Source organism: Paroedura picta, chromosome 10 (assembly GCF_049243985.1).
Source record: "Paroedura picta isolate Pp20150507F chromosome 10, Ppicta_v3.0, whole genome shotgun sequence".
Lineage (NCBI taxonomy): Eukaryota > Metazoa > Chordata > Lepidosauria > Squamata > Gekkonidae > Paroedura > Paroedura picta.
Genome location: NC_135378.1, coordinates 85,964,963 through 85,991,548, shown reverse-complemented (window position 1 = coordinate 85,991,548; position 26,586 = coordinate 85,964,963). Strand labels below are relative to the sequence as shown.

Here is a 26,586-nt window from a genome sequence, read left to right as displayed (position 1 = left end):
TCCTTCCCAGCATGCCAAGCGCAAAAGAAGGCTCGTTGAATGGAATTATCCAAGCTGGAAAAATTCGACCGGTTGCTTATCAAAAGGATGTCATCAATTTTTGCTTGTAATTGTTCCAATTTATTGAAAGAAATGAATAACTTCATATCTTCGTATCTGTAATATGCAAAAATAAACCAAAATGGGTTCCGGATAAAGAATTATTTTTTCAATAGCCCATTTTTGAAGTTGCTTTCTTCCTCAGTGGTTTCATCATAGAAACCAGGGGTAGCCATCCTGTGGTCCTCCAGCTGTCCATGGACTACAATTCCCATGAGCCCTTGCCAGCAAACGCTGTCAGGGGCTCATGGGAATTGTAGTCCATGGACATCTGGAGGACCACAGGTTGGCTTCCCCTGAAAACAGTCCCTCAGGCTTGGCATTTAAACTATTGGAAAAAAAATTGTGTATCTGGAACCCAATTTGATGTATGTTTGCATATTACATATATGAAGATAATATCTATTGAATATTAATTACTGAAGTTATTCATTTCTTTCAATAAACTGGAAGAATTACAAACAAAAATAGATGACATCCTTTCTATAGCCAACCGGTTGAATCTTCCCAACAGGCCAGCTCACGACACCAATTCATAAAACACACACAAATACAATTTTAAATACAACATTAAAACGTGCAGATTGGTTTGGCTGCGTGCATTTTTCAAAAACAACACAGCACAAGGATCGGTCCGGCATGACGGAAGCTAAGTGGCGGCAGCCATTTTATGTCTGGCACCTCCTCCTACGGCAGCCATTTTGTGGGAGTCTCTAGCACGCCAGTGCCGGCAGCTTGGGAAAGGTTGAGGACCCCTAGTTTCGGTTTCTCCCCGGTCCTCAAAATGCCAGCTGGTTGTCTGGTGCTTGAGTGGTGGAGATGAATCTTGTTATATGGCGGCATATTCAGATTCATGCCCCCTTTCACCCACAGTGTGATGAGGCACAGCTCAAAGGGGACAACCACCAGGGTGAGAATAAGCCGAAGACCATGAATAAATAAATAAACAAACAAACAATAAATAGAGTGAGCTTGCCACGTTAAGCCCACGTCCAAGCCCTAATCAACAGGGGCGTTTTATCGAGCTTGGGAATTTTTCTTATAGATGGGCTGATTGGATTTCAAATTAACATGGCCACTGTTATTTCCTGGGCCAGACCGCTGGCACTGCCAAACTGCCTGGGATATATATGTATATCTATATATTCTTTTGGATGAGATTTTTCAGCTGCTCCCCAAAGCCAGGCTCCTTGGTTCGATCGGGGTTGGGCTTGGGGACCTGCGAGGCGATGCTCGGCTGAGAGAGGAGGTAACCAAGGAAACGGCCCATCAGCGAAGAAAAAATCCATACCTGCCTGAGCATTATTTAGAAGTAAGCTTAGCTACGCCTAAAATGGTGCCGAATGATTTCTTGACGCCTTCCCCCTCCCGATAGAGCGGGGGGTGGGGTGGGGATGCGCTGGTTCCTATTGCTTGGGCCAAAGAGAAACTGCATTCTCAGACTGGACTGCACAGACACAGGAATTTGCAAGCGTCGTGGCTGCACTGAGCAGGGAGGGAGGAGGGTTGCCAGCTTGGGTGAACGCTGTGGACGGAAGGCTCCTCAACAGGGCATAATCAGCCAGGGTAGCCAAATGGTGTCCATGGACTACAATTCCCATGAGCCCCTGCAAACAGGCTTTGGGCTGATCCTGCGTTGAGCAGGGGGTTGGACTAGATGGCCTGTATGGCCCCTTCCTTGAACTGGAGATGCGGGGGACCGAAACACACTTCCCTAAACAGAATCTTGGTTCATCAAGGGCAGCATTGTCTACTCAGACTGGCAGCCACTCTCCAGGGCAGGGGTAGTCAAACTGCGGCCCTCCAGATGTCCATGGAGTACAATTCCCTTGAGCCCCTGCCAGCATTTGCTGGCAGGGGCTCCTGGGAATTGTACTCCATGGACATCTGGAGGGACGCAGTTTGACTACCCCTGCTCCAGGGTCTCAGGCTGAAGCTGTCCCACCACCTGGTCCTTTCAAGTGGAGATGCTGAGGATTGAACTTGGGACCTTCTGCATGCCAAGCAGATGCTCTCCTACTGAGCCATAGTCCCTCCCTTCTAGTTCATGGACACGTGAAGCTGCCTTATACCGACTCAGACCCCTGGCCTATCAAGATCAGTGATGTCTATTCAGATTGGCACTGGCTCTCCGAGTCTCAGTACGTCACCTGCTGCCTGGTTCCTTTGAACTGGAGATGCCGGGGATTGAACCTGGGACCTTGCACATGCCAAGCAGAGGCTCTAACACTGATCCACAGCCCTTCTCCATGGCTCTCCAGGGTCTCAAGCAAAGGTCTTTCCCATCTCCCGCTGCCTGGTCCCTTGAACTGGAGATGCGGGGGACTGAACCTGGGACCTTCTGCATGCCAAGCAGTGGCTCTACCGCTGTAACTGAGTGTTGCAAATCTCAAGTGGGAAACCACGGCTGGACTTCTCACTGGGCGAACCCTGACAGGCCTTTAAGGAGCTTCAGGCCACTCAGGTGCCCACTTTGAACACAGCGGCCAGGGTTGGAATTCTGAACTGGAGGCTGCATACAAATCCTTCAAGACCCCTCCTTGTTCTTGTGTTGTTCTTCAGGGGCTCTTGATTTGCTGCCCAGTGACCTATTTCTTTCTCCACATCACACGGAGAGCATAATTCTTCCTGACGTGAAGCCGCTAGGCCGGAGGGTGTCTTGGCTTCTGCTTCTGTTTAGCAAGGAGAAGTGCTTCCCCAAGACTTGCTGCAGCTGGGAAATCTCATGGGACATGATTTGTTGGCAGCAGTTCTGAGCGGTAGGCCCTCCTTTCCCTGTTTCGTAGGGGAACAAGATTTTTGAAAGCCACAGCCAAATTTGTCAGCGCTTTCCCTAACAAAACTCATAGGTGATGATGATATTATCCGTTCAGTCGTGTCTGACCCTCGGCGATTCTATAGGAAAGTCTTGGCCATGCGCCCCTGTCTCTGACTGCTTCTTTTAGTTGGTCCATTGTCATCCCTGTGTCGGATTTGATTGTGTTGAGCCAGCTGATCCTTTGGAGACCGCGTTTCCTTTTGCCACTGACCATGCCTAGCATTAATTATTTTTCTAGCGACTTTGATCGCACGATGTGTCCAAAGTAAGTGAGCTTCAGCTGCAATATCTTGCCTTCTAATGACATAGTTGGTTTGCTCCTCTCTAAAACTCTCTTGTTGGTAACTTTGGCTGTCCATGGTATTCGCAGCATTCGTCTCCAACACCGTAATTCGAAAGCATCTATTCTCCTCCTGTCTTCCTTCTTCAGGGTCCAGCTCTCAAATCCATAGCTTGTTATGCGGAAGACAATGGCGTTGACTAGCCGGCACTCTAGGAATTGCTGGGGAAATCTATGGTAAAGCAAGTTTCCAGCAATACCTATAGTGGTGTGATGGCATCTCAGAGTTTCCCCAGGAGCGATATCATGCCAATGGCACCCCCCATGTTCCCTCCCCCATATCCCTACAGACATTAGTCATCAGCTGACATCCTTCCCATCAGTGCTTTTCCAAATGAAACTTTTGCCTAACAACACTTCTAACTGGCCATGAGGAGACGGGTCTGGCTGTGCAGCTTTTAAACCAGTTGCATTGGCAGAAGCTGTGTGAACAAAGGTAATCCAGGGCAGCTGTTCTGTCTGGCTCCACCTTCTGCAGCGGCCATTTTATGTCTGGCTCCACCTTCTGCAGTGGCCATTTTATGGCTATTTCCTCCCTCCTCATGCTGGGGTAGGATTCAAAAGGTGCCTGCAGGCTCAAAAAGGCCGGGTTCCCCTGAATTAGAAGTAAACTAGTTGGCAGCAGCTGGAGAGGGGGAACTGGGAAGAGCCAGCATGGAGTAGTGATCATTAAATTAGTAGAATCTAATCTGGAGAATGTGGTTGATTCACCTCCAGATGCAGCCAGCTGGGTGACCTTCAACTAGCTGCAGTTCTCTTAGAGTTGTTCTCACATTGCAGTTCTGTCAGAGCTCTCTTAGCTCCACTTACCTGACAGGGTGTCTGAGTAGGAAGGAGGACGCGTTTGTAAGCCATGTTGGGACTCCTTCGTGTAGTGGAAAGCGCGGCATATAAAGCCAGTTCAGTTAATGGTTCTGACTCATGATCTGTTGTTTTACTTCCCACTGTAATGGCCTGTTTATGCCCACTGCATTCTCTTTGTAAAGAAAACAGATTCTGACAAACATCTTCTACACCCCTGATGCTCTCTCACCCAGGGGAAATGAAGTCAGGGTCTCATGCTGGCCCCAGACCTCTCCGCGTCCTAAGAAATGCTGTGAACATCGCCATGTTTGAGGGGCATTTCCAGCTGTATCAACGGGCCCGTGCCCAGATATTGTTTCCTCCAGAATGGGAAGCTGCCAAGGGCTGCAGCAGCATTATGCCCGGTCGTTTGTGCTGCTTGGAATATTAATTATCGTTAGGCACTGCGGTGGGGAGAATGGTGGAGCTCTGACCCAGATTTAAAGCCAGTAAAATTTGTTTCCCTTTTGCAGGTAGAAATCCAGGCCGAATCTCTGGAAACTTCTTTCGATTTCATGGAGTCCCAATGAACAGGTGAGCAATAGATGAATTTTTTTTTTTTTTTTAAATATCATCATCATCATTATTGTTGTTATACTTTGATTTATTGCCTGCCATTCCCAGTGGCTCAAGGCGGGTTACATCAGTCTGAACAAAACCCCATTAAAAACACCATTAAAACCCCAGACATAAAACATCCCAATCAGATGAACATAATATAAAAGAGAAGAACGGCAGAAAAAATACAAAAACATATCCCTTCTCCTGATACTAACTCATAGAGAGGTGGGCAGAGGGGGACGATGGAACCATGGCCGCCGTACGCAAACTGTCCTGCAGGGAGGGCCAAACAGATATTTCATTCTGGCCTCAGCCATAGACCTGGTGGAAGAGCTGCATTTTGCATTTACTTAGGTATTAAGGATACCTGAAAGTCCTTGAAATTTCCTGCCTGGCTTCGACTTTAACTATCTGGTGGCAGCATGTGGTACTAGATAGTATGCAAAGACATCTTCTTGAAGTAGCAGGGTTGCAGGATCCCGACAAGGTGAGTGGGGAAAGACAGGATTAAAAATTTAATACAGAGAAAATTTTCAGGATGCATCTTGCTCTTCTCCGTGGATGGGCACATACCACAAACAGCTGAACTTTTACCTAAAGACTCCATCTTGTCCGTGAGGTGAAGGACTATGGGAAGAGTAATGCTGCAAACAGGAGTAATGCTGCATTTTAAATGGCTGCAGTTTCAAGTAATACTATCCTCTCCCAGCTTGCGTACCCAGCTTGCTTGCTGGGGGGTAAAGGGTAATGACTGGGGAAGGCACTGGCAAACCACCCCGTATTGAGTCTGCCATGAAAACGCTAGAGGGCGTCACCCCAAGGGTCAGACATGACTCGGTGCTTGCACAGGGGATACCTTTGCCTTTACCTTTATCCTCTCCCATTTAAACATCATTTAAGCTAACTACTAAGTGTAGGAAAAGGGGACTGCATCCTTGCACCTTTTCTTTGTACCTTCGCTCAGCCCGGACACTTGAACAATGTGTATTCCTTCTAGTTATTAATTAAACTTGCTCATATTCTGGCAGCTGCATGCCTGACCTCCAGCGACACACCCCACCACTTCAGTCCTGCTATCTGAAATGTGGTAACAGTGAAGGGCAGTGAGTGAGCTCTACATCCATGGAACATAACAGCTTGAAATTGTAAACCTGTGATTGATTCTGCCCATACACACACACGTGCTATCTTGTAGGCATGAAGCAGGAGAGATGGTAGCCAGTTGGAGTCTCTATAGGGCAGTGCAAATACAGAGGATTAAATGTGTGACTGATTAGCAGGAGATACTCTCTGAGTTATGAACCTCTTGAGGTGCAGGGTGGTAAGGCAGCCGACATGCTGTCTGGAGCTCTGACCATGAGGCTGGGAGTTCAATCCCAGCAGCTGGCTCAAGGTTGACTCAGCCTTCCATCCTTCTGAGGTCAGTAAAATGTGTACCCAGCTTGCTGGGGGATAAAACGGCAACGACTGGGGAAGGGATTGGCAAACCACCCTGTATTAAGTCTGCCAAGAAAATGTACAGGGGATACCTTTACCTTTTACTCTCTGAGTTGCTGGTAGTGGTAGGAGTTACCCACTTTGGTGTAGTGTTTTGGTGTAGTGGTTAGGAGTGCGGACTTCTAATCTGGCATGCTGGGTTCGATTCTGCACTCCTCCACATCCAGCCAGCTGGGTGACCTTGGGCTTGCCACGGCACTGATAAAACTGTTCTGACCGGGCAGTGATATCAGGGCTCTCTCTGCCTCACCCACCCCACGGGGTGTCTGTTGTGGGGAGAGGAAAGGGAAGGCGACTGTAAGCCGCTTTGAGCCTCCTTCGGGTAGGGAAAAGCGGCATATAAGAACCAACTCTTCTTCTTCTTCTTCTTCTTCTTCTTCTTCTTCTTCTTCTTGTTTTGCAAAGTGAGAAGGGAAGTGGAAGTATCTCTGGACAGAGACATAGGAAGCCATTGGGTTTTCCCACCTCCGAGGGATCAACCCCAAGGAATGGGAGTGGCTTGTGAGTGTGTTCCTACAAAGTCATAATCTTGCCAACACTTCGAGACACTCAAAAGACTTTACACAGTGGTAGTTTCCAGTGAGTACCCATGTTGTATCTGCAGTAGAAGAGATAGGTTTGTCTAAGGTGCTTCCAAACACCTACAAAATTTCGAGGGTATCAGCTTTCATAGGTATCAGTGATCTCGGGGCAAAGATGAGGTTCCCCCCTCCCCTTAGGGGTTAGGCCAGTATTAGGCTGTGCCCAAGCCATCATGTGATCAACCCTTTTGATATATTTCCGTTTCAAGATCTGCCTTATTTTAGACCAGGAGTAGTCAAACTGCGGCCCTCCAGATGTCCATGGACTACAATTCCCAGGAGCCCCTGCCAGCGAATGCTGGCAGGGGCTCCTGGGAATTGTAGTCCATGGACATCTGGAAGGCCGCAGTTTGACTACCCTTGTTCTAGACCGACCCAGTGATTCCCTGTGTGGGAAATGAGGTTAGTTGCTAATTATTCCGCCATTGTAATATTGTAGAATTGTAGATATTCTGGATTCGAATCTAACCATCTTTCGATAGGTACAATTTCCCTTCTCACCTGAGACCTATTTTCCAACCAAGACCAGACTTAGCCCTCGACTGGTCTCGTCGCGAAGGAAAAGAGAGGCACCCCGTGAACTTTAAGAACCTTTATTCACCACTGAATCATAAAATAGCTCTTATAACACGTAGCTGTATTTTCCTTTTTAAATACGCATTGTTTACATTCGGCAAAGTTGAAAAGCAACGACATCAAAGTGCATTTACAGATGATAGTTCTGCCCCCCCCGAGTGTCCCCAAGAAAAGATGGTCTCCTGAAGGGGTCGAGAGAGTCGCCAGAAGGAATCTCGAATCTGGCTGTTCTCGGGTCACTCGCCCAGCCAATGAATGCTCCCTTCTCTCTGGCCTGAGGTTTTCCTCTCCCGTCTCACTTTGCCCTTTGCCCTTTAGCGAAAGAAAACCCACCTCTTCCTCGCAGTGCAAAAAAGGTTTCCCTTCCTGTCTCACAGGCCAGTGTCCAATTCCTTGAATGGGGTGGTTCTCCAAACATGGTCCCTTCCAATGGCGGACGAGGCACGGAAAACCCCGGTTGTGTAACCAACTTCTTGTGCGGTGTGGCCTTGTTTATGGGATTCCCTCTGAATGAGAATCGCACAAAGCTGGAAGGAAGGGACCACCAAGGCCCATCCAGTCCAGCCCCCCACCTTCTCAGGGACTTGAAAATCACACAGTCTCTTCCTAAAATTCCATGGATTCAAACTGATCTGAACAGCATTGATTTTGACGACGTTTTCTTAAACGATTGAGAAACCTCAATGAATTCAGAAGCGTTGATAATTTCCCACACCTTCTGGATAAGCCTCTATGAACTCATCCACAGTCTCGTGGCTAAAGGTTTGCGAATGCCAAGGGAAGATTCCAGATTTCGAGAACCACCAGCAGTCCACTGAATTGGCCACAATTAACCTGTTGATTGCCATATATCATATCTACCTCTGCCCCCTCCCCCCGTCCTCAGCGCCCCACTCCCGTAAGATTATGTGCTCTGTTATTTGGGATCAGTCTCAAGACACAGGGAAGGAGCATTTTGGTATTCAGAACACTGGCACTCTTCCGCTAAAGGCTAAAATATACATATATTTATATAAATAAAAAAATAGCTTAAGAGATGAACTTCTTTCTTTCTTTCCTTCTGGCACAACAACACATTTTGAGCAACATCAGAACGATTTACTCTTAAGTGCTTTCGGCAAACCTTTCCCCCAGTTTTCTGGCTGCAAGCATCCCTTTGATTATCTTGCCGAAGGTACCTGCCGCAGCATTTTGGACTCTGCCATGGGTTCCGATTCCTTCTGGGCATGTGCTAGGGTTGCCAGCTCCTGGGCGGGAAATTCCTGGAGATTTTGAGGGTGGAGTCTAGGAAGGGTGAGGTGTAGGGCAGGGGTAGTCAAACTGCGGCCCTCCAGATGTCCATGGACTACAATTCCCAGATGCCCCTGCCAGCATTTGCTGGCAGGGGCTTCTGGGAATTGTAGTCCATGGACATCTGGAGGGCCGCAGTTTGACTACCCCTGGTGTAGGGAGAGTATAATGCTGCAAGAGTTCCACCCTCCAAAACAGTGATTTTATCCAGTGGACCTTATCTCTGTAGTTTGGTGATCGGTGGTAATTCCTGGAGATCTCCAGGCCCCACCTGGAAGCTGGCATCCCTAGCATGTTTATGGGTAATCTGTACTTCTCTGGGAAATCCCTGGAGATTTGTATTTGTTGGTGGAATCTGGGTGGACGGGGTTTGGGGAGGGACCTCTGGGATTTAACGCCCTAGATTCCGCCCTCAAAAACAACCGTTTTCTCCAGAGGAACAGATGGATATTTGTAGCCTAAAGATTAGTTGTAATTCTGAGAGGTTCCCAACCTCCCCCTGGAGGCTGGCAACCTGACTTTGGACTTAGGACAAACGCACACATATAGATACATGGTCCAATACACAAGGATAACTCTTGGAGAAGATTTCCATGCCCAAGTACATGTGGAAATGTGGTTTGAATGGCTCATGCTTTAGAAGAAATACCCCAACCTGTTTTTTCCTGGCAAACAGGATTCCCCATCGCACAGGGCGAAGGCATCCGGCACTCAAATCCATTTTATCTCATTCTCTCTCTGGATCTGGAAATCTATAGGCTGCTAAGGGTGAGAGGGAAGGATGTTCCCCATGCACCCTTTTTTGTGGGAGCTCAGAATCTCCCCCAAAACCATGCTCAAAGGTTGCAGGATCCTTGGGACGCCATGCAGCTTGAGAAGGAAACCCATGGGAATTTTGCCTGCCCAATACACAGACTCTACTTTAGAACCAATCCTTTAAAAAAAAATTAGCAAGTTCCTAGTCCTCCTGACTGAAATTTTTGAACACACTGATTCCATGCCTGTCAGATGACCAAACGAGATTTCCCATCATGCTCTTTACTCCTCCCAAAGGAGCAATAATTGATGCAAAATTAGGACCACCATGCCAGTTTGCTCATCATGCGTCCCGTGTTCAAGTCTCAGAATTCTGCTTTGTCTGTTACAGAATTCTAGGTCTGAATTCCAGCTTTTACGTGCCTCCCCACAGCCCGTCTGTCTGCTCATTTGTTTTGCAAGTTCATTTGCCAAATTTGAATCTAAGCCCCGAGGGCTTCTACGAAGCGTTCCTCTCTCAATCTCTCGCAGTCTCTTTCTGCACTTTTGCCAGGAATTCATCTAAGGGAGCTTAACTGATTAAGGGCTGTCTTTGAAAGAAGGAAGAAACGGAGAAGCCGCCGTTAAATAGGAGTACTTACTCTCCCCCGACTGATGTTCCCGCTGATGAGATTTGGTATCTTTTAATGAGGCCCTCTGCAAGAGTGTGGCAAGGGGCAAAGCTTCAGAGAGGGCCTTGGATCCAGCTGCGTGGAGAGGAGTTCTCTGTCTGGAGATCTGTCCTGATCCCAGGAGGTCACCAGACCCCACCTGGACTTTGATAACCCTACCAAGGAGAGATCTAGGCACACCCTAAGGAATTCTCACAGGGATTTGTTTTTCACAGTGAAAAGTGCTAGTTTGAGGGTGGGAGGAGAGGCCAATGGTATTTGAGCCGCGTCCTTCTCTGCTAGCAGAAAAAAACGAATCCCCTTTTGTTGTGAAATCCCATCCCACCCAGCAGTGGCCTCATTCAGCCCTGTGCATGCTTGCACTGCAAATTCAAACTTCCATCCCTCAAATGACGGCAGCGTTTGGTGCCTCACTGGTCTGCCCGGGAAACAGGAGAGCGACTGGGGCAGGCCAGATTACTTGGCACAAATGGCTGACTGAGGGAAATCATTTGCCCATTCAGCCACAAGCCAACAAGGGGTGGGAATTCAAGTGTGTTTCTGTGTGAGCCATTGGCCCCTAAAACCTGATTGTGCCGGTTCCCATCCTCTCTCAAACAGTTCAATAACTGACAAGGACATAACGGCGACCCTATCTAAGCCCGGAGTGCACATGAATGCGTTTCTCAAATAACATGGGTTTTTTTGGTTTAAATTTAAATGTAATCCCCAAAATTTAGTGCGATGATGCAGCCAATATTGAGCACTGCGGACTCCTTTTGATTAGAAAACACGTACCACTGTTTCCCGTGGAAACTAGTGAAATGCGATGAATTTTGCCTGGACTGAGCTTAGGGGTGCTAAGGGCAGACTGGACAATTTCTGGAGATTGGGCAGTGGAATCTGGGGAGGAGGTACGGTAATCCTCCCCCCCCCCAGCAACTGGTATGGACCAGAAGTGACATCATCTCATCGTTGGCAATATGGGGACGTTCTGGTATTTTGGCAAATACTCTATGGTAGAACTCGTTTATAACCATGGAGTTTTTGTCCAAGGAACAAAGGGTCTCCGGCAAAGGGTCTCTGATGTGCCAGAAGGGGAGTAACTGTGTTGTGGTGGCACTGCTGATGTTCCCCTGCTGCCCAGGAGGCCTGTTCCAGGGGGAGATGCCCAGGACAGGGACTGGGACCCCTGCGGGTGCAGGGTTCATGGAGGGACGGGACTTCAGTGTGGTGTAATTCATTGGAGTCCATCCACCAACTTTCCATTTTTTCTCCAGGGGAACTGATCCTTGTAGTCTGGAGCTCAGTTGTAATTCTGGGAAATCAAGTTCCACCTGGAAGTTGAGCTCCACCCATCTAATTGTTGGGGATCTTTTGGATCTCCACTTAACAAAAAACAAACAAACCCTACTTTTAAAAAGGGAAAGGAAAGCCAATACAAAATGTAGACCTGGCTTGTACTTTTAAGGTGCAGGAAAGATCGCTCAGAAACAGGGAGAATGAATTGTTGCTACCCTCATCTTGCTACCCATTTATCTTTCCCTTTTTTTCTTTTCTCACAACGTAAAGGACAGCAGGGGGTGGGGGAAGGGGGCGGGGGAGAAGGCCACGATCCAATCAGACAGATTCATCACAGTAAGAGAGAAAACATAGTCATACATCTATGGCTCCACTTAGACCACAGCTCATGAGAAGGAACTGCCACCCAAACAAAGTGTGTGAAAGAGAATTCTGCCATTTTGTTAAAAAAATAAATAAATAGCAAGGTCATCCCACCAATAAAATAAATAAATAAATACATAAATAAACCTTTTCCTCTCCTCCCCCTTTCCATCCCCCCCCCAACCCTCCAGATGAACTACCCCCTCCCCAAGCACTTTGGCCTCTGCTCCAGTAACCTTTAATTTTTTTTAATTGTCCTGTCCTCTGTGCATGGAGAGGGCAGCACAAAACCGTGACTTCCCATACGTACGACTTCCTTCATCGCACGTAGTTCATGGGTCGCGTTCTCTCGTTTTTCATGCCCTTTGAAACGTGAAATTCCCATACGCCGACAATGGGATAGGAAACACTAGTTTGTTCCTATCAGCCCCTCTGTCCAGTTGAACTCCACGGCTTGGAGGATTCGTTTTGCAAAAATGCTGACGTAGCCCTCCCTCAAAAAGAACGAGACGGCGTGGCATCCCGCGAAATGGAGTCATGTGGGTGCACTCCTGGATTAATCAGGGACCCAAGGCTTGGATTTAACGACCACAGGGCTGCGATGGCATTACCCGCAGGACACAGAAATCACAGGCACCAAGGCCAAATTCTGCCCTTTGCACTGCAGGGAGGGACCGACCGCCCCTCTGATGTTTTCTTTTGAGAAGGATGGCGAGGAGGGACGGAGAGAAGAAACAAAACGGTGCCAGGATCCGTCCTCTTCCGCCACGGACAGATGAACAAAGAAACCCCGACTCCTGGTCAAAACAATTCCTTACTAAGAGCAGGTAGACACATGCTGAGTAACTAGCTTTGTTTTAAAAACCTCTCTCCTTGGGTTTGTCATTTTCTCTTAAAATCCTTTATAGAAATAAATACTGACTTTGCTTGCATTTTAAAGTTAAGTTTATTCAAGTCTCTCTCCTGCGTTGAAAACGAGAGTTCCGCTCCGGTTCGTTGTTGCCGCCAGAAAAAAAGAAGCGTGTTAAAAAGTTATCAAAATGCATTTTGGAGGCTTCATTCACTCCCCTGCTTATCTTTGTAGCTTTCCCCGTTTCCCCTTCCTTCTGTTTTTTTCAACTTTTTGCTGGTTTCAAGACAACCTTCGAGCATCTTTTGCCCAAGAACTCCTAGCGAATCTCTTCTGTGCATTTCTTTGTTGGCGTTTTGAGCCAGAGTGTTGACAAAATGGCCGTCTTCGTTGTCAACGTGAAAGCGGAACACTCCCGGAAGGCCGAGTTTCCCAGCATGCAGTGCAGCTAGAATTTCAGAAAGAACATTGCATTCTGGGGCCTCTTTTGTTCGCGTGGCCCGCTGTGCTCCCCGGGAAGGGCTAAAAATACGAAGCTGAGCATTGTGCAAATCTTGCAGAAGAGTTTACAAAAACATTTAAAACTAAAAACTAGTTGTCAGTTGGCTGTGAAAGGAGGCAGTAATTTGTTTAGGCAGAAATGGATTTTTGTCTCCCAAAGAAAATATCACCCTCACCAGGATTTCATTCACGTTCTGGGCTCTGATTTTTTTTTCCATTGTTTTTAAAGCCAGCATGGTGTGATTGTTAAGAGCAGCAGCGAGTGGGGTTTGATTCCCTGCTCCTCCACATGCAGCCAGCTAGATGACCTTGCGCCAATCCCAGCCCTGTTAGAGCTGTTCTCACACAGCAGTTCTGTCAGGGCTATCTCAGGTGGGGAGAGGAAGGGGAGGCGACCATAAGCCACTTTGATACTCCTTCAGGCAGTGAAAAGCAGAGTATAAAACCTTCTTCTTCAAAGTAGACTGTTCAAGCAACCAGCTTGAATTGTGGAGCCTTCTTGAGGTTTAAGTCACCTCACATATTACAGAAGAATAAACTCATGTTGGCCAACAAGAATGCAACAATAATCTGCATCCTCACATTCTCTACCTGATACACCACATTGGCTAAGAACAAGGAGATCTGCAGTTTAAATCTATTTTATTTACTTATTGTTCATGGATATCTGGACAGCCACAGTTTGGCCACTGATTTGCAAAAACTCTATGATTTTACTTGGCCCCACCCCCTATTGTTCTCAGGTGTTGCTGGCAGTATTTTAAGGATTGAAGAGCACGAAGTCTTCTGAAAACTCTAAAATGCAAATGCTTGTTATAATGTACAACCATTCCAAATTCATAGATTCTTTAGGTATACAGGGCCCCTGAACCAGGTGGAAAGACAACTTTAAAATGTTATACATTTTTTAAAAAATAGATCACTCCATCCAGGTGTCCTGTGACACTTTTAAAGGCTGTTACTTTGGTGGACCTCACCTCACTGTGCTAGTAGGGTTGTCTGTTGGTGGCATCCAAATCGGCCTGGAACGGCCGATTCGGACACCGCCGCGCACAACCCTGGTTATTACAGCTCTTAGTAGCCACCCCAAAATTCTGTGCTGGAGGGGGTCAAGAGACCTTCAGGGACAGCGAGGCAACCACAGTGGGGGATCTGTAACAGAAGGTAGAAATTGGTGAGAATTGCCTTCCTCGGCTCTGCCTGTGGATCACATCCACTTGTTATGACCTGTGGTTTCGTGGGCTACTATGTTCTACTTCATCAGATACTAGTAGCTTTGCCAGTTCCCTTCTGGAAACTGGTGGGGTATGGAGAAAGTGAAAGGCCCAGTCCACCTTACTGCCATCACATAGCAAAAGACATCACCATGCCAGCAACTTCCAGGTGACACTCTGGTATCTGGACAAAAACTCTATGGTAAAACAGGCTCCTGTCATAGACTTTTGGCCCAAATACCAAAGCATCTCCAGGAAGTCACTGTCATTATGACATGAGAAACATGGCCTAGGCTTTCTTTTTCTATTGGTGAGCCCCCTTCACTAGTCAGGGGGAAGGTCTGGCAACCCTAGAGCCTAGAAGTATCTGGCCATGAAGTAATTGCCTTCAAAAGCTGTATATGAAACTGCCGTTTCTCTAACCTGTCTCCTGCTCAGTTCTGCCCACCAAAGCACCTGTCTACCAGCCTCCTATGGCCTCAACAAGGACCTATTGGACCTGATCTGTGTCCTACTGGAACACTAAACTGTTTCTTTCTCCCCCCCGTCAACACAGATTCATTTTCAGTATGGAACAGCTTTTCCATGCCTGAGGGACTGCTGTATCAGCATGGAATCCAACATAACATCTGTCCTCTGGAGGACTGCCCCTTATTTTAGAACACATTCATTGACGAAGAGCTGTTTTTTTATACTCCACTTTTCATTACCCAGAGGAGTCCCAAAGTGGCTTACAATCTCCTTCCCTTCCTTTCCCCACAACAGACACCCTGTGAGGTTGGTGGGTCTGAGAGAGCTTGGAGAGAAGTGATCTGTGAGAACAGCTCTAAGAGAAATGTGACTGGCCCAAAATCACCCAGCTGGCTGCATGTGGAGGAGTGGGAGATCAAACCCAGTTCTCCAAATCAGAGTCCACCACTCTTAGCCACTATACCAAGCTGGCTCTCAGGGTAAGGCTCCAATCCACTTGCTTTGTCCTTCTAAAAGAATATCCCACTTTCAGAACTGAATTAAACTCTGCAGAGAAAGCACTAATTTGGAGGAAATCCAACACAATGTCAAAGCCGACCTTCCATTGCAAACGAGAGTTCTTTGATGCTTATGTGTCTCCATCAAATTCCTGCCCTTCTCGAAACCTCCTGAAGGAGATTCTAGCATAAATAAATAAGTAAATTCCATTACTGAACTGATCTGTAATAAATATTTCTCAATCTTTTAGTCTAGTTACACTGCAAGCCGAATTCAAATATAACCTGGTGTCAGGACTGTACCGCTCCAAGTAGGTTGTTGTAGCACATGACCAATTGATCCCCTTACAAGAAATATATACAGAATGCTAGTCTATCAGGGGGTGCTTGCTTCCTACATACAAGAAATGAATTTGATGCGGAGGAGCATTCAATTGCGTGAGCCCTCCCCATCATGAAGTGGTACAGTCCAGGCAAAGGTTGACCCCAAGCCCAGTTTAAGGATTCATGGTGTCATAGCACTGTTGATTGAACCTGAGACTTTCTGCACTTTATGAGCCACCATTCTTCCACCCTAGAGGCCAGTGGCTATATAATGAGAAGCTCATCTACGTAAACTAAGTGGGCCACTGTTTACACACATAGCTTCCTGTGATATTTTCTTTCCTCATTCCTAAATCTGTGAAACAGACCTTTCAGGTATTTATCCTACAAAGAATACTGGTAAAGTAGAAATTATAATGTTATGGTTCTACCCTTCAAAGAATCCTGGGAATTTTAGTTTGGCCAAGGTGCCATGGATATTGGGTTTCTCTAGGAACCATTAGAAACGTACCTTCCCCTTATAGAACAGGTCCCAGGATCCTCTGGGGGAAAAAGGAATCGCTATTTAACTACTTCAGGTCTGTGGTATAGTCACGCCGAAATGTTAGACCCGGTTCCTTCTGAATCTGCCATACTATACATATGCAACCCAAAACATAACTGATCAGTTTAATTTGCACAGTTCTGTCTATGTTTGGGTCTCCTTGGGTGCTATTTCAATTTTTCCTTTAGGCATAGAGTCCACAAACCCTGATTGTAACTCTTTTGCTTTGGAAGAAAAAAAAATAACGGGACTTTTTGAATGCCCATTTTTGTGATTCTTGGCTTTCCCTTATTATCTCTTTCTGGGTGGTCTATTGGAAACTCAACCCCTGTGACATGGTTGGTTTTTATTCTCACACTCCTCTGGATTGGTTCCGCCTCCCCTAGCAGCCATATTGTAGTTATGCCCATCATCCTATCTCAGAACTCCACAGGTTCAAATAAGCCTGGAGGTCCCTGACATGACCAGGAAAGTGGTAGAAACTGTGCGTAGATGACAAAATATTTCCTCTCAATCCTCTTTTTTTCCCCGGGGGCTTGATATGGTTATTTGAAAAAGGAGTCACTCTAGTTTGGCCTAAACCTTCAGGAATGACTCCTAAACAATAAGATTCGCTCCGCTGCCAGCTTTGGGGTGGGAAATTCCCAGAGATCTGGGTCTGGAGCCTGGAGAAGTCAGATATTGGGGAGGGGCCTCTGCAGAATATAATACCATGGAATCGCTCTTTGAAGAAGCTCTTTTCTCCAGTGGAATTGATCTCTGTTGTCCGGAGATGAGATGTAATGCCGAGAGATCTCCAGGCTCCACTTGGGGGAATGGAAACCATAGATGCTCTGAGCAGAAGACGGCTGGACTGAATCTTGGGCCAACCCCACAGCAGCAAGTTGTTTGCACGCTCCCTCTTTCTATCTTCTGACCAACGAGGTCGCACCTTGAATTTCAAGCAATCCTCTCAGGTAATGAAAACATAACTTTTTCATCCTGGTTCTGCACTGGGATGTTGGACACAGCTGGTTTCTTGTTCCTGATAACAATGTAACTCCGGAAGGGCCAGAGAGCTGACACCAGCTATCAGGCAGTGAGTTGGCCAGATGGCACTTGCAGACCTGTTAATCCTTGGAGGAAACAACCCACTGGATTTCCTTCCGGGTAGACATGAAGAGCTGACGGTGGATGTTTCTGTGCAGAGCCAAAAGGCGTCCCGCATGCTCCTTGAGTCTCTGCCAGTGCTGAGAACAAGGACATTTGGTGGAACTTCCATTCTGAAAAAAGGGGCCCTTCTCTGCTTAAGAACTGTCCTGCACCACCGCTGGATTGCTAGCAAGATCTTTCATTTCCAGGGAGTCAAAAAGAACAATGGCTTCCTTGCAGACCCAGGAGCAAAATCAGCCACACCCTTGATCTTTGGAGGACGGACCCCCCACGGACTCTTTCCATGTTCTCCATAGTGGTGAGAAGAGACCCTGCCAGGCTCCAAGGGTCTTAATTTTGCATCGTGATGGCATCGGGTCAAGACGGACTTTCCCTTGCCTGGTCTTCCAAAATAATCCTTATCCTCATCAGAAAGTGAGATAAATAGGAATGCCGTAGTTCCTCTATCGCCCAGCCAGAATTCTACTGTTTTATATATATATATAAAATAAAATAAACACCCAAGAGAAAAGTCAGTCGGAAAAGAGATGAATCCAAGACGGCGGGGAAGAGTTCGGGAGGGCTGGGTACCTCTTGTAAAAGGAAGGAGCCATTGATCATTTTAATGAATCAGGGAGGAGAAGCCGGAGGGGAAAGAGTCTAGGTGATTTACCACCCTTGCACGATAGAGTTATTGAACCTCCCCACCTCTGGAGAAAAACAGAATTCTAAATAAAAGATTGCTTTGGCGCCAGAGATCCGGCCGTCCTGAGCGCACGGGTTCGAGTCCACCGGCTGCCTCCGTAAGAAGAGAGAGGCAGGGGGAAAGGGAGGGGGCGAACGGCACCCTCTCTGGCAGTCTTAAGGAATCCTTCTTGTTGTTACGATAGCACCGTCGTCTGCACTGTACGTCCTGCCCGCCTGTATGGCAAAGGAGAGCATTGCTTCCGGATCCAGAGGCCCGCTCCAAAATTTGTGCGCTTTCCTGGCTGGGCTCTGAGACGCCGGTCCAGAACAGAGGTTTGTGGAAGCAGGCGTTCGCTCCAGAATGTCTCTAGCAACAAACCGACAGCAGCGGCAAGTGGCCATCACACTTGGTTGTCGTTTTCTTATACGGGTTAACAACCTGCTTCCACCTTAATGTGTAGGATCTTTGAAAAGCCTGGCCTCTTCTTCAGAGCCTGAAAGAGAGCGAAGGAAAACGAAGTCAATGAAAAAGTCAGGGAGACACCATTTGATAAGAGCATCACAAGTCTCCTGCCGGATCAGACCAGTGGTCCATCTCATCCGGCATCCTGTCTCATGCAGCGGCCAGCCACTTCCTCTGGAGGGTCAACAATAGGGCAGAGAGACACAATTCTCTTGGTCGACTCTCTCCACCACATGCATAATTTTAGAAGCCTTTATCATGTCTCCCCTCAGTTGTCTCTTTTCCAACTTGAAATGCCTTTTCAGAGGGAAGATGCTCCAACCCCCTCGGGATCCAGGCCACCCTCCTCTGCACTGTTTCCTGGTGGAACTACGGGAGCCAGAACTGCAAACCGTATTCCAAATGAGGCCCCACCATCGATCTCTACAAGGGCATGGCAACAGGGGCCGTTTTATTCTTAGTCCCTTTCCTAATAATCCCTAAAATAAGAGTTTGCCTTTTTCACGGACTCACTCATGTGTCCAAATGACTGAACTCAGCAGCCCACCACCCAAGCATAAGGACAGCCTAGAGTTCCTGCCAAAGTCTGTGATTGGGCCAGTGCGAGTTCAGCACCATCCAACTGGACCCTTTAAATCAGGGGTAGTCAAACTGCGGCCCTCCAGATGTCCATGGACCACAATTCCCAGAAGCCCCTGCCAGCGAATGCTGGCAGGGGCTTCTGGGAATTGTAGTCCATGGACATCTGGAGGGCCGCAGTTTGACTACCCCTGATTTAAATAATCCAGTAGCAAGAAGGATCCTGAGCATTGACCAATGCAATTATGAGTCTCTGATGTTTGAATGGCAGTTTCTGCTCTGTGCTCCCATTAACCCGCCCTCCCCAAATGGCCAGTGAGGGGCCTGGAGGGAGTGCGTGGGCATGTGCACAGCTATGCTTCCCACCCATATTCTGCACATTCTGGGGTTTCTCGACAGAAGAATGTTTCAGGGGTTTCTCAATGGTAAAAAAGCTGAGAAAGGCTGCCCTAACCACTGGTGCAGGCAGACTTATAATCCTGCCCTTCCAAGGTCCCAGCCTCTTCCGCACTCTGTAAACAAGCCGATTGTGAAATCTGCACCCGAAACGCAAGCGGGGCCGCAGGGCAGGCGTCGCAGAAGGGCTCGTCCCCCAAACGCACAGCAATTCTGTTACCTGGAGTTTGTTAACCATTTCTTCAAACATCTTCCTGGCTTCGGAATTGTTTGGCTCCTTAAAGTAATCGCCAATCCCGACTTGCACCACGATCGACTTCAGGTTCCGGCAGACACCTTTAAGGACAGAAGAACCCGGAGAGAGAACCCCATTTAGCCCCTGCAAACAGAGAAGATGGCTAGCTATATCCCCCCCAAAGAGCACTCTGCCCAACCCACACAAACAGGCTGGTGATCCCTGGCCTGAGAGATGGACTTTTGGCCTCAATCGGTGCCTGGTGGAACAAGCTCCCAGAAGACCTGCAGGCCCTACAAGACCTTCCGCAGTTCCAAGGGGCCTGCAAGACGGAGCTCTTCCGCCAGGCATTCGGTTGGGGCCAAAGAGTAACAGAACATCCAAAGCTCCCCCCCCCCCTCCTGCAGAATTCCTACCCTGGAATCGAGATGAGAAAAGAGCTATTCTAACTGGCAGCTATAGCGAATAAGAGTCTTTTAATGGTTTTAAATCTTGCCTAAATGTCTAATGTTATCAGTTGTTTAATATTCCTGTTCTCCTGAATTGTTGTGAACCATCCCAAGATGGTTACCTGAAAGGGGCAGATAAAAAAATAAATAAATGGACCAGAATAAAACTAATCTGGACAGTCTCATGTTGTTAACAAAGACAGGAGACGCAGATAATTTGGGATACCCCCCATGCTGCGAAAAGCTTCCAGCAATATATTTCTGTGAATAGTGAATCTTTTTCGCTAGTGTTGCAGATTGGTTGCAGGAGTGTATCGCTTTCCGGAGGGTGAATCCACTTTTGGGGATTTCCCTGAAAGCGCTACAAGGAAGCGCTTTTTGCAGATTGGTTTCAGGTGTGTGGCAGATTGTCGACGACGTTGTGCATAACAGCAAATCAGTAGCGTTTTTAATTGGCAACCATTGTGCTATTTTGAAGGCGTGCAAAAAGCCCCTGAATATGGATACGTTTTGATGCTTTTATTAATTGTTATTATATGTTGGTAATCGGCCTGAGCATTTAGGAAGGTCAGGCTATAAAATAAAGATTTATTATTTATTTATTCTAGCAAGTCATTTATTTATTATTTATTTATTTAGATTTATATACCGCCCTCCCCGAAGGCTCAGATTCAGTCCAGCGGTCATGTGGGGAGGTGCAGCTACAGAAGGCAGGTAAGAACCTGGCAAGTTACTTAAAGGGAGTGGAGCTGGCCAGAAAAACTGGCTCTTTTATTTCTTGCCACACAGATACGGGCTCTGGAAACTTGTACCTGCCTGAGCAAACTCAAGGGATGCAGGTATTTCATGCTGCAGCCATATTTGTGATTTTGAAACGCCATGTTTCTAGTCCTCATGATTTTATGGGGGGGGGAACCCTGCAGGCATTTGCTACGCTGGTAGTGATGCACCCACTGAGTCGCCGCTCTCTTCCATTCCCAAAATTGGAGACAAAGTCTTCTCTGTAAATCCGTTTAGGTCAGCCCTTGGATCCGATTTGATGCTTTTTTGCTTAATGGAATACCGATGGTTATCTGTGAGCTGAGCTCGTAAGCTCTCTTTAGCAACTGGCTTCAGAGAAATATCCTTGCCTTCTATCTCGGATGAAACGAAGTTTGCACAAAGGGTTTTATCATGGAAGACGCTTCCTGTCCTTTTAAATTCAAATAACAGGGCAGCAAACTTTAATGAGCAGATCAACAAAGGAGATCAATTAATAGATTAATGCATTAAAATTTGGTTGTTAATCAACGAGGGCCCATTTTAATCTGCAGGGCTGGGAGATAGAGGACACATTTGTTTGATTTTGGTTCTGGGGAATTACTGAAATAGAGAGGGGACGAGAACTGAAATGGCAAACTTTCTTTTAAATGATGATTATAGGTACTTATGCTTTCTTTGTGTTATAAGAGTAAAGCAATTGCACATCGTGGGGGGGGGGCAGGATCTGAACTTTGCCTCTTTGCTCCCGGGGTCTGAGTGGGCAGTGATTGACCAAGAAGGAGATCTTGGGGTTGCAGCAGACAGCAACAAGCTGTCAATTCAGAATGCAAAAACAAAAATGAATTTAGTGCTACAGAATATTTGGAAAGGGTTTGAAGACAACAGGCTGGTATTACAACCCCTTGTCTAGAACTATGGAGGGACCACATCTGAACACTGCACACTTATTTGGACTCAATGAAGGGAAGGGTGGTGGCTCACAGGTACTGTTCATACATAAACATACATGAAACAGAGAATCAGGGCTTTGGTCCATCAAGGTCAGCTTTGTCCCAGGGTCTCAGGCGGAGGTCTTTCCCATCCCCCCTGCCTGGCCCTTTTAACTGGAGATGCCAGGGATTGAACCTGGGACCTTCTGCTTGCCAGGGAGCCATGCCCCTTGACCTCCTGAGTGTGAACCCCGCTTCAGTTCACCAGCCATATCTTTGTCCTCAAGCAATGCCACATCTTCACTGTGATCAAAATACTCAAAGCTTCCTTTAACTGAAGCTGCCCTTGGTCCATCATCAAGGTCAGTATCTTCTACTCAGGCTGGCAGCAGCTCTCCAGAGTCTTTCACATCACCTATTACCTGGTCCTTTGAGCTGGAGATGCTGGGGATTGAACGGGTGAACATTCTGCATGCCAAGCAGAAGGTTCCACTGCCCCACGTCCCCTCCCCAGACCTTCAGTTCTGCCACTGACCCCTCCGGTTCAAAGGTGACGACCTCTGCTAGTCAGAGTCAGGACTGCCAGCCATGCCGGACTCTGTCAAAGGGGGACTTCATGTGCTGAAGTTAATTCACTGAAGAATTCAAAAGCCCTTCCAGCTGATTTGCTTAAAAGGCAGAGTCATGGGAAGGTGGAGAGTTCCTCCCTGCACCATCAGATCTGCTGATTCCATTAAGAGGAGCTCTCTGACTAAGGTTTGTAATGCAGAACCACAAACGATTGGAGCGTGAGGCTATTTCTGGCAGTGGAAGCCTCTGTAAGGACCCTACTTGGACTTGAGTGCTGAAGCAACGGAGAAACCTCCTCTCAAATGCTTCTGTTGGGGTGGGGGAGCCCAGTTGTTTTGGGGGTTCTTTGCATCCTAGAATGGATTCCAACATCTTGTGAGTCTTTAGAGGAGGAGGAGTTGGTTTTTGTACCCCACTTTTGACTACCCAAAGGAGTCTCGAAGTGGCTTCCAATCACCTTCCCTTCCTCCAGGATGTGGGACTATATGGACCACTGGTCTCCCCCATCAGGGCTCTTCAGATGCCCTTAGGAAGGTCTCGGCCTCTTTGCCCCATTGCTGGCCTTCCAGAGGAACAGGTTGGCCCCTGTGCGAGGCAGGATGATGGACTAGATGGACCCCTGGTCTGATCCAGCAGGGCTCATCTGATTTTCTTATTTAGGCCTCGGTCTCTCTGCCCTGTTGTTGGCCCTCCAGAGGAGCTGCTTGGCCCCTGTGTGAGGCAGGATGCTGGACTGGATGGACCCCTGGTCTGATCCAACAGGGCTCTTCTCATGTTCTTATGTTTATCTCTGGCAAAAAAGTTAGGGTCTGATGGTGTAAACTTGCAGGCTATAGTAGTAGAAGTTCCCCAGGTGGGTTTTCTCGCCAGGCCTGCCCACTTTCTCAGCCTGGCTCCCTCTCTTCCCTCCTCTCGTCCGGGGACCTCTCCTCCCCTCAAAACATCTGACCACCCTCTGGTTCCCACTCACTGTTGAAATGCAGCAGGGCTTTGGGGGTGACTGGGGTGGAGGTCAAGACCAGCATCTCCAGCCCTTTCAAGCCTTCCCGGCACACCTCGGCTGCCACCTCTTGGTTCACCTCTGCCACGTGGTCCAGCTCCAGCACCTGGAGTCGCATGCAGTTCCGGGCTGGGGAGAAAGAGATGCGGTCAGAAGGGCAGCGGGCCCAGGATGGGCGGAAGGAAAGGCTACTTTCATCACAGAGAGACCGAAATGTGGACTTTGCTGCCAGGGGAGGTAGTGATGGCCACAGGAACGAAAATCTTGAGAAGGGGATTAGATAGATTCATGAAGGATAAACATCTCAGTGATTACTCGCCATGGTGACTGAGGGGAACCTCCACCTTCAGAGGCACGAATCCTCTGAACCCCAGAGCCAGGAGGCAACATCAGGAGATGCCCAGTCCTTGGCCCTCCAGGGGAACTGGTTGGCTGCGTGTTAGAAGGGATGCTGGACTAGATGGACCCTCAGCTCAAGCTAGACTTCGCTATAATTTCATTCATATATATATATACCCTGTCTTTCCCCTCCTTGAGGACCCAAACCAGCTTACATGATCCTCTTCTCCATTTATCCTGACAACAAGCCTGTGAGGGAGGCTAGGGTGAAATCATGTGACTGGCCCATGGTCAGTCTACCTGAAGGAGTCTCAAAGCGGCTTACAGTCGCCTTCCCTTCCTCTCCCCACAACAGACACCCTGTGAGATGGGTGAGGCTTAGAGAGCCCTGAGATTACTGAAGAAGAATAAGAGTTGGTTCTTATATGCCGCTTTTCTCTACCTGAAGGAGGCTCAAAGCGGCTTACAATCGCCTTCCCTTCCTCTCCCCACAACAGACACCCTGTGAGGGAGGGGAGGCTGAGAGAGCCCTGAGATTACTGAAGAAGAAGAAGAGTTGGTTCTTATATGCCGCTTTTCTCTACCTGAAGGAGGCTCAAAGCGGCTTACAATCGCCTTCCCTTCCTCTCCCCACAACAGACACCCTGTGAGGGAGGGGAGGCTGAGAGAGCCCTGAGATTACTGAAGAAGAAGAAGAGTTGGTTCTTATATGCCACTTTTCTCTACCCGAAGGAGTCTCAAAGCGGCTTCCAGTCGCCTTCCCTTTCCTCTCCCCACAACAGACACCCTGTGGGGTGGGTGAGGCTGAGAGAGCCCTGATATCACTTCTCGGTCAGAGCAGTTTTCTCAGTGCCGTGGCGAGCCCAAGGTCACCCAGCTGGCTGCATGTGGGGGAGGAGCAGGGAATCAAACCCGGCTCACCAGATTACAAGTCTACACTCCCAACCACGACACCAAACTGGCTCTCAAAGGAATGTTGCCCCCCCCCCACCCCAGCATTCTCCACAGGATGCCAATTCCTCTCCGCAGAGCATCCCTGCTCTTTTTTAGTTCTGCAGACCCCAGTCCAGAGGAGGTGCCAAAGTGGGCTTACCTAGGGACGCCAGCCCCTGCACGCCACAGCCCGCGCCTCCGACCCCCAGCGCCCTCAAATGTGGCCAACAGCGTCCGATCATCTGCAGGCAGCGGTTGCTAAATCGCGTCGGTTGCTGGCTGGAAAACATTTTTTTTTAAAGTATAGAATAAGTGGGATCAAAGCATCCCTATTTACATATCATAAGCCAGAGCCAAATCAGGAAACCGAGTCTGACTTAGGGGAGTTCTTGCCACTTGATTAGGATCAGCAAAGCAGATGCAATTTAACTTCCATTATGTTTTCTGAGTAACAAACTGCAGCAAAGGGCATATCTGTGGGGGTGGGATCATTTCTTTGCACCTTTTTGGGGAGGGGGAAGGCAGGGAACAATCAAACCATATTTTTCAGAATGCATTTTGGTATTTCCATTCTGTCTATATCTCCTCCCATGTAATTTATTTATTTTTGCTTTGCCGTAATGGATCACAAATTTAACCCCACCGCTTTTTCGTAGCAAACGTCCCAAGGAGTCACCTCATACTGTCAGGCCCAAATGGTACATTACAGGGAGCTGTTTTCTTAAAATTTAGCCTGGATGGGCTGCGATGGAGGGCGTGAGAACGGCTGGAATATCAAGTGCAAACAGTGGGTCTCACTTGGCCATGGAGCCAGGTAGGAAGAGAGAACGGGGTTAACCCTTCTGCCTGCTTGCATTCCAAGTCAGCAAAATCAGCTCTCCTGCTCTTCTATTAGCAGTCAGAAGAAGAAGATTAAGAAAACCTGGGTTTTTTCACACTGCTTTTTACTACTGGAAGGAGTCTCAAAGCAGCTTACAATCACGTTCCTCACCCCACAACAGATACCAGGTGAGATAGGTGAGACTGAGAGAGCTCTGAGAGAACTGGACTGGCCCAAGGTCACCCACTGTGGTTCCCTCACTGAGCCAGGTCCAAGTGCTGAAGTGACAGAGAACCAGAAAGTGAAGGGTTACTTTTTCATATCCCACTACTGACACCAAGTATGATGGATCCCCTGCACACTTCCCCACACTGAGGTAAAATTATACCTCCAAAAATAAAGATCGGTTCCCCCACTGGCTGACACATTGTCTTATCTCGTTTGGCTTTGAGAACGGACTGAAGTCCCCCCCCCCAGCGAGTTCCAAAAGCAGAGTGAGGATTCGAAACCGGAACTCACAGATCTTCACCTGATTCTCTAACCACATGGGCTCTCATGTCCTCCACCATCACTAATTTTGATATCTTTTGCAAAAGGCATTGCTTTTTAAAAAAAATCCCACACGAGGAACGCTCTGGAGCCGTTCTTACCAAGGATGGAGCGGTGCCACTTGTAGGGAGATGATGTCTCTGCAGCCTGCCCCCAATGCCCAGATGACCTCGTGCCCCACGGGATCCGTAGAACTCCTGCAACGAGGAAGAAAGGAGAGGGGAGGGGGCCTGTGTGAATGAATGCCTGCCTGGCTTTTCTTGGGGAGGAAGGAAAGGACTGGGTAGATTAGGAAGCACAGTGAAAATCTGAGGGACCACCTCTCTGGGTTCCCCAGAGAGTTCTTCGATCAAGTAATTCCAACAGCAGTTCGGCCCCTCGGCGATCACTGAAGCCCGAGGAGGGGCGGCGTTCGTGTCGGTGTGCCAGCTGGCAGCCGCACATAAGTGCAGAGCTTGGTGCCTGTGTGTGGGCACCGGCTGGCACGCTACCACCAGCACTGCCCCTCGGGCTTCGGTGATCACTGAGGCAGCCAAACCACACCGAACCGCTCTCCCCTAATTCCAAGCAGCTGAGGATCCCCGGCCCCGAAAATATGGCTGACCTTGACCAGAGCTGGGGCCTTTTCGGTCCTGGCTCTTGCCTGGTGGAATGAGCTCCCGGCCCT

The 26,586-nt window shown here is 48.1% G+C and overlaps 1 protein-coding gene across 2 annotated transcripts in view; it reads right to left on the bottom strand.

Annotated features, from left to right (window-relative positions):
- Positions 1 to 8,753: 8,753 nt before the first annotated feature.
- FBXO41 (F-box protein 41) overlaps positions 8,754 to 26,586 on the bottom strand; it is a 50,164-nt gene continuing 32,331 nt past the window's right edge. For both annotated transcript variants that reach the window (XM_077301239.1, XM_077301240.1), the window contains exons 9-13: positions 26,021 to 26,116; positions 24,711 to 24,829; positions 23,249 to 23,407; positions 19,554 to 19,669; positions 8,754 to 18,389 (exon numbers count right to left, since the gene is read on the bottom strand). In XM_077301239.1, coding sequence (XP_077157354.1) covers positions 18,327 to 18,389; positions 19,554 to 19,669; positions 23,249 to 23,407; positions 24,711 to 24,829; positions 26,021 to 26,116 — 553 coding nt within the window. In that variant the 3' untranslated portion in view covers positions 8,754 to 18,326. The remainder of the gene's footprint in view (positions 18,390 to 19,553; positions 19,670 to 23,248; positions 23,408 to 24,710; positions 24,830 to 26,020; positions 26,117 to 26,586) is intronic.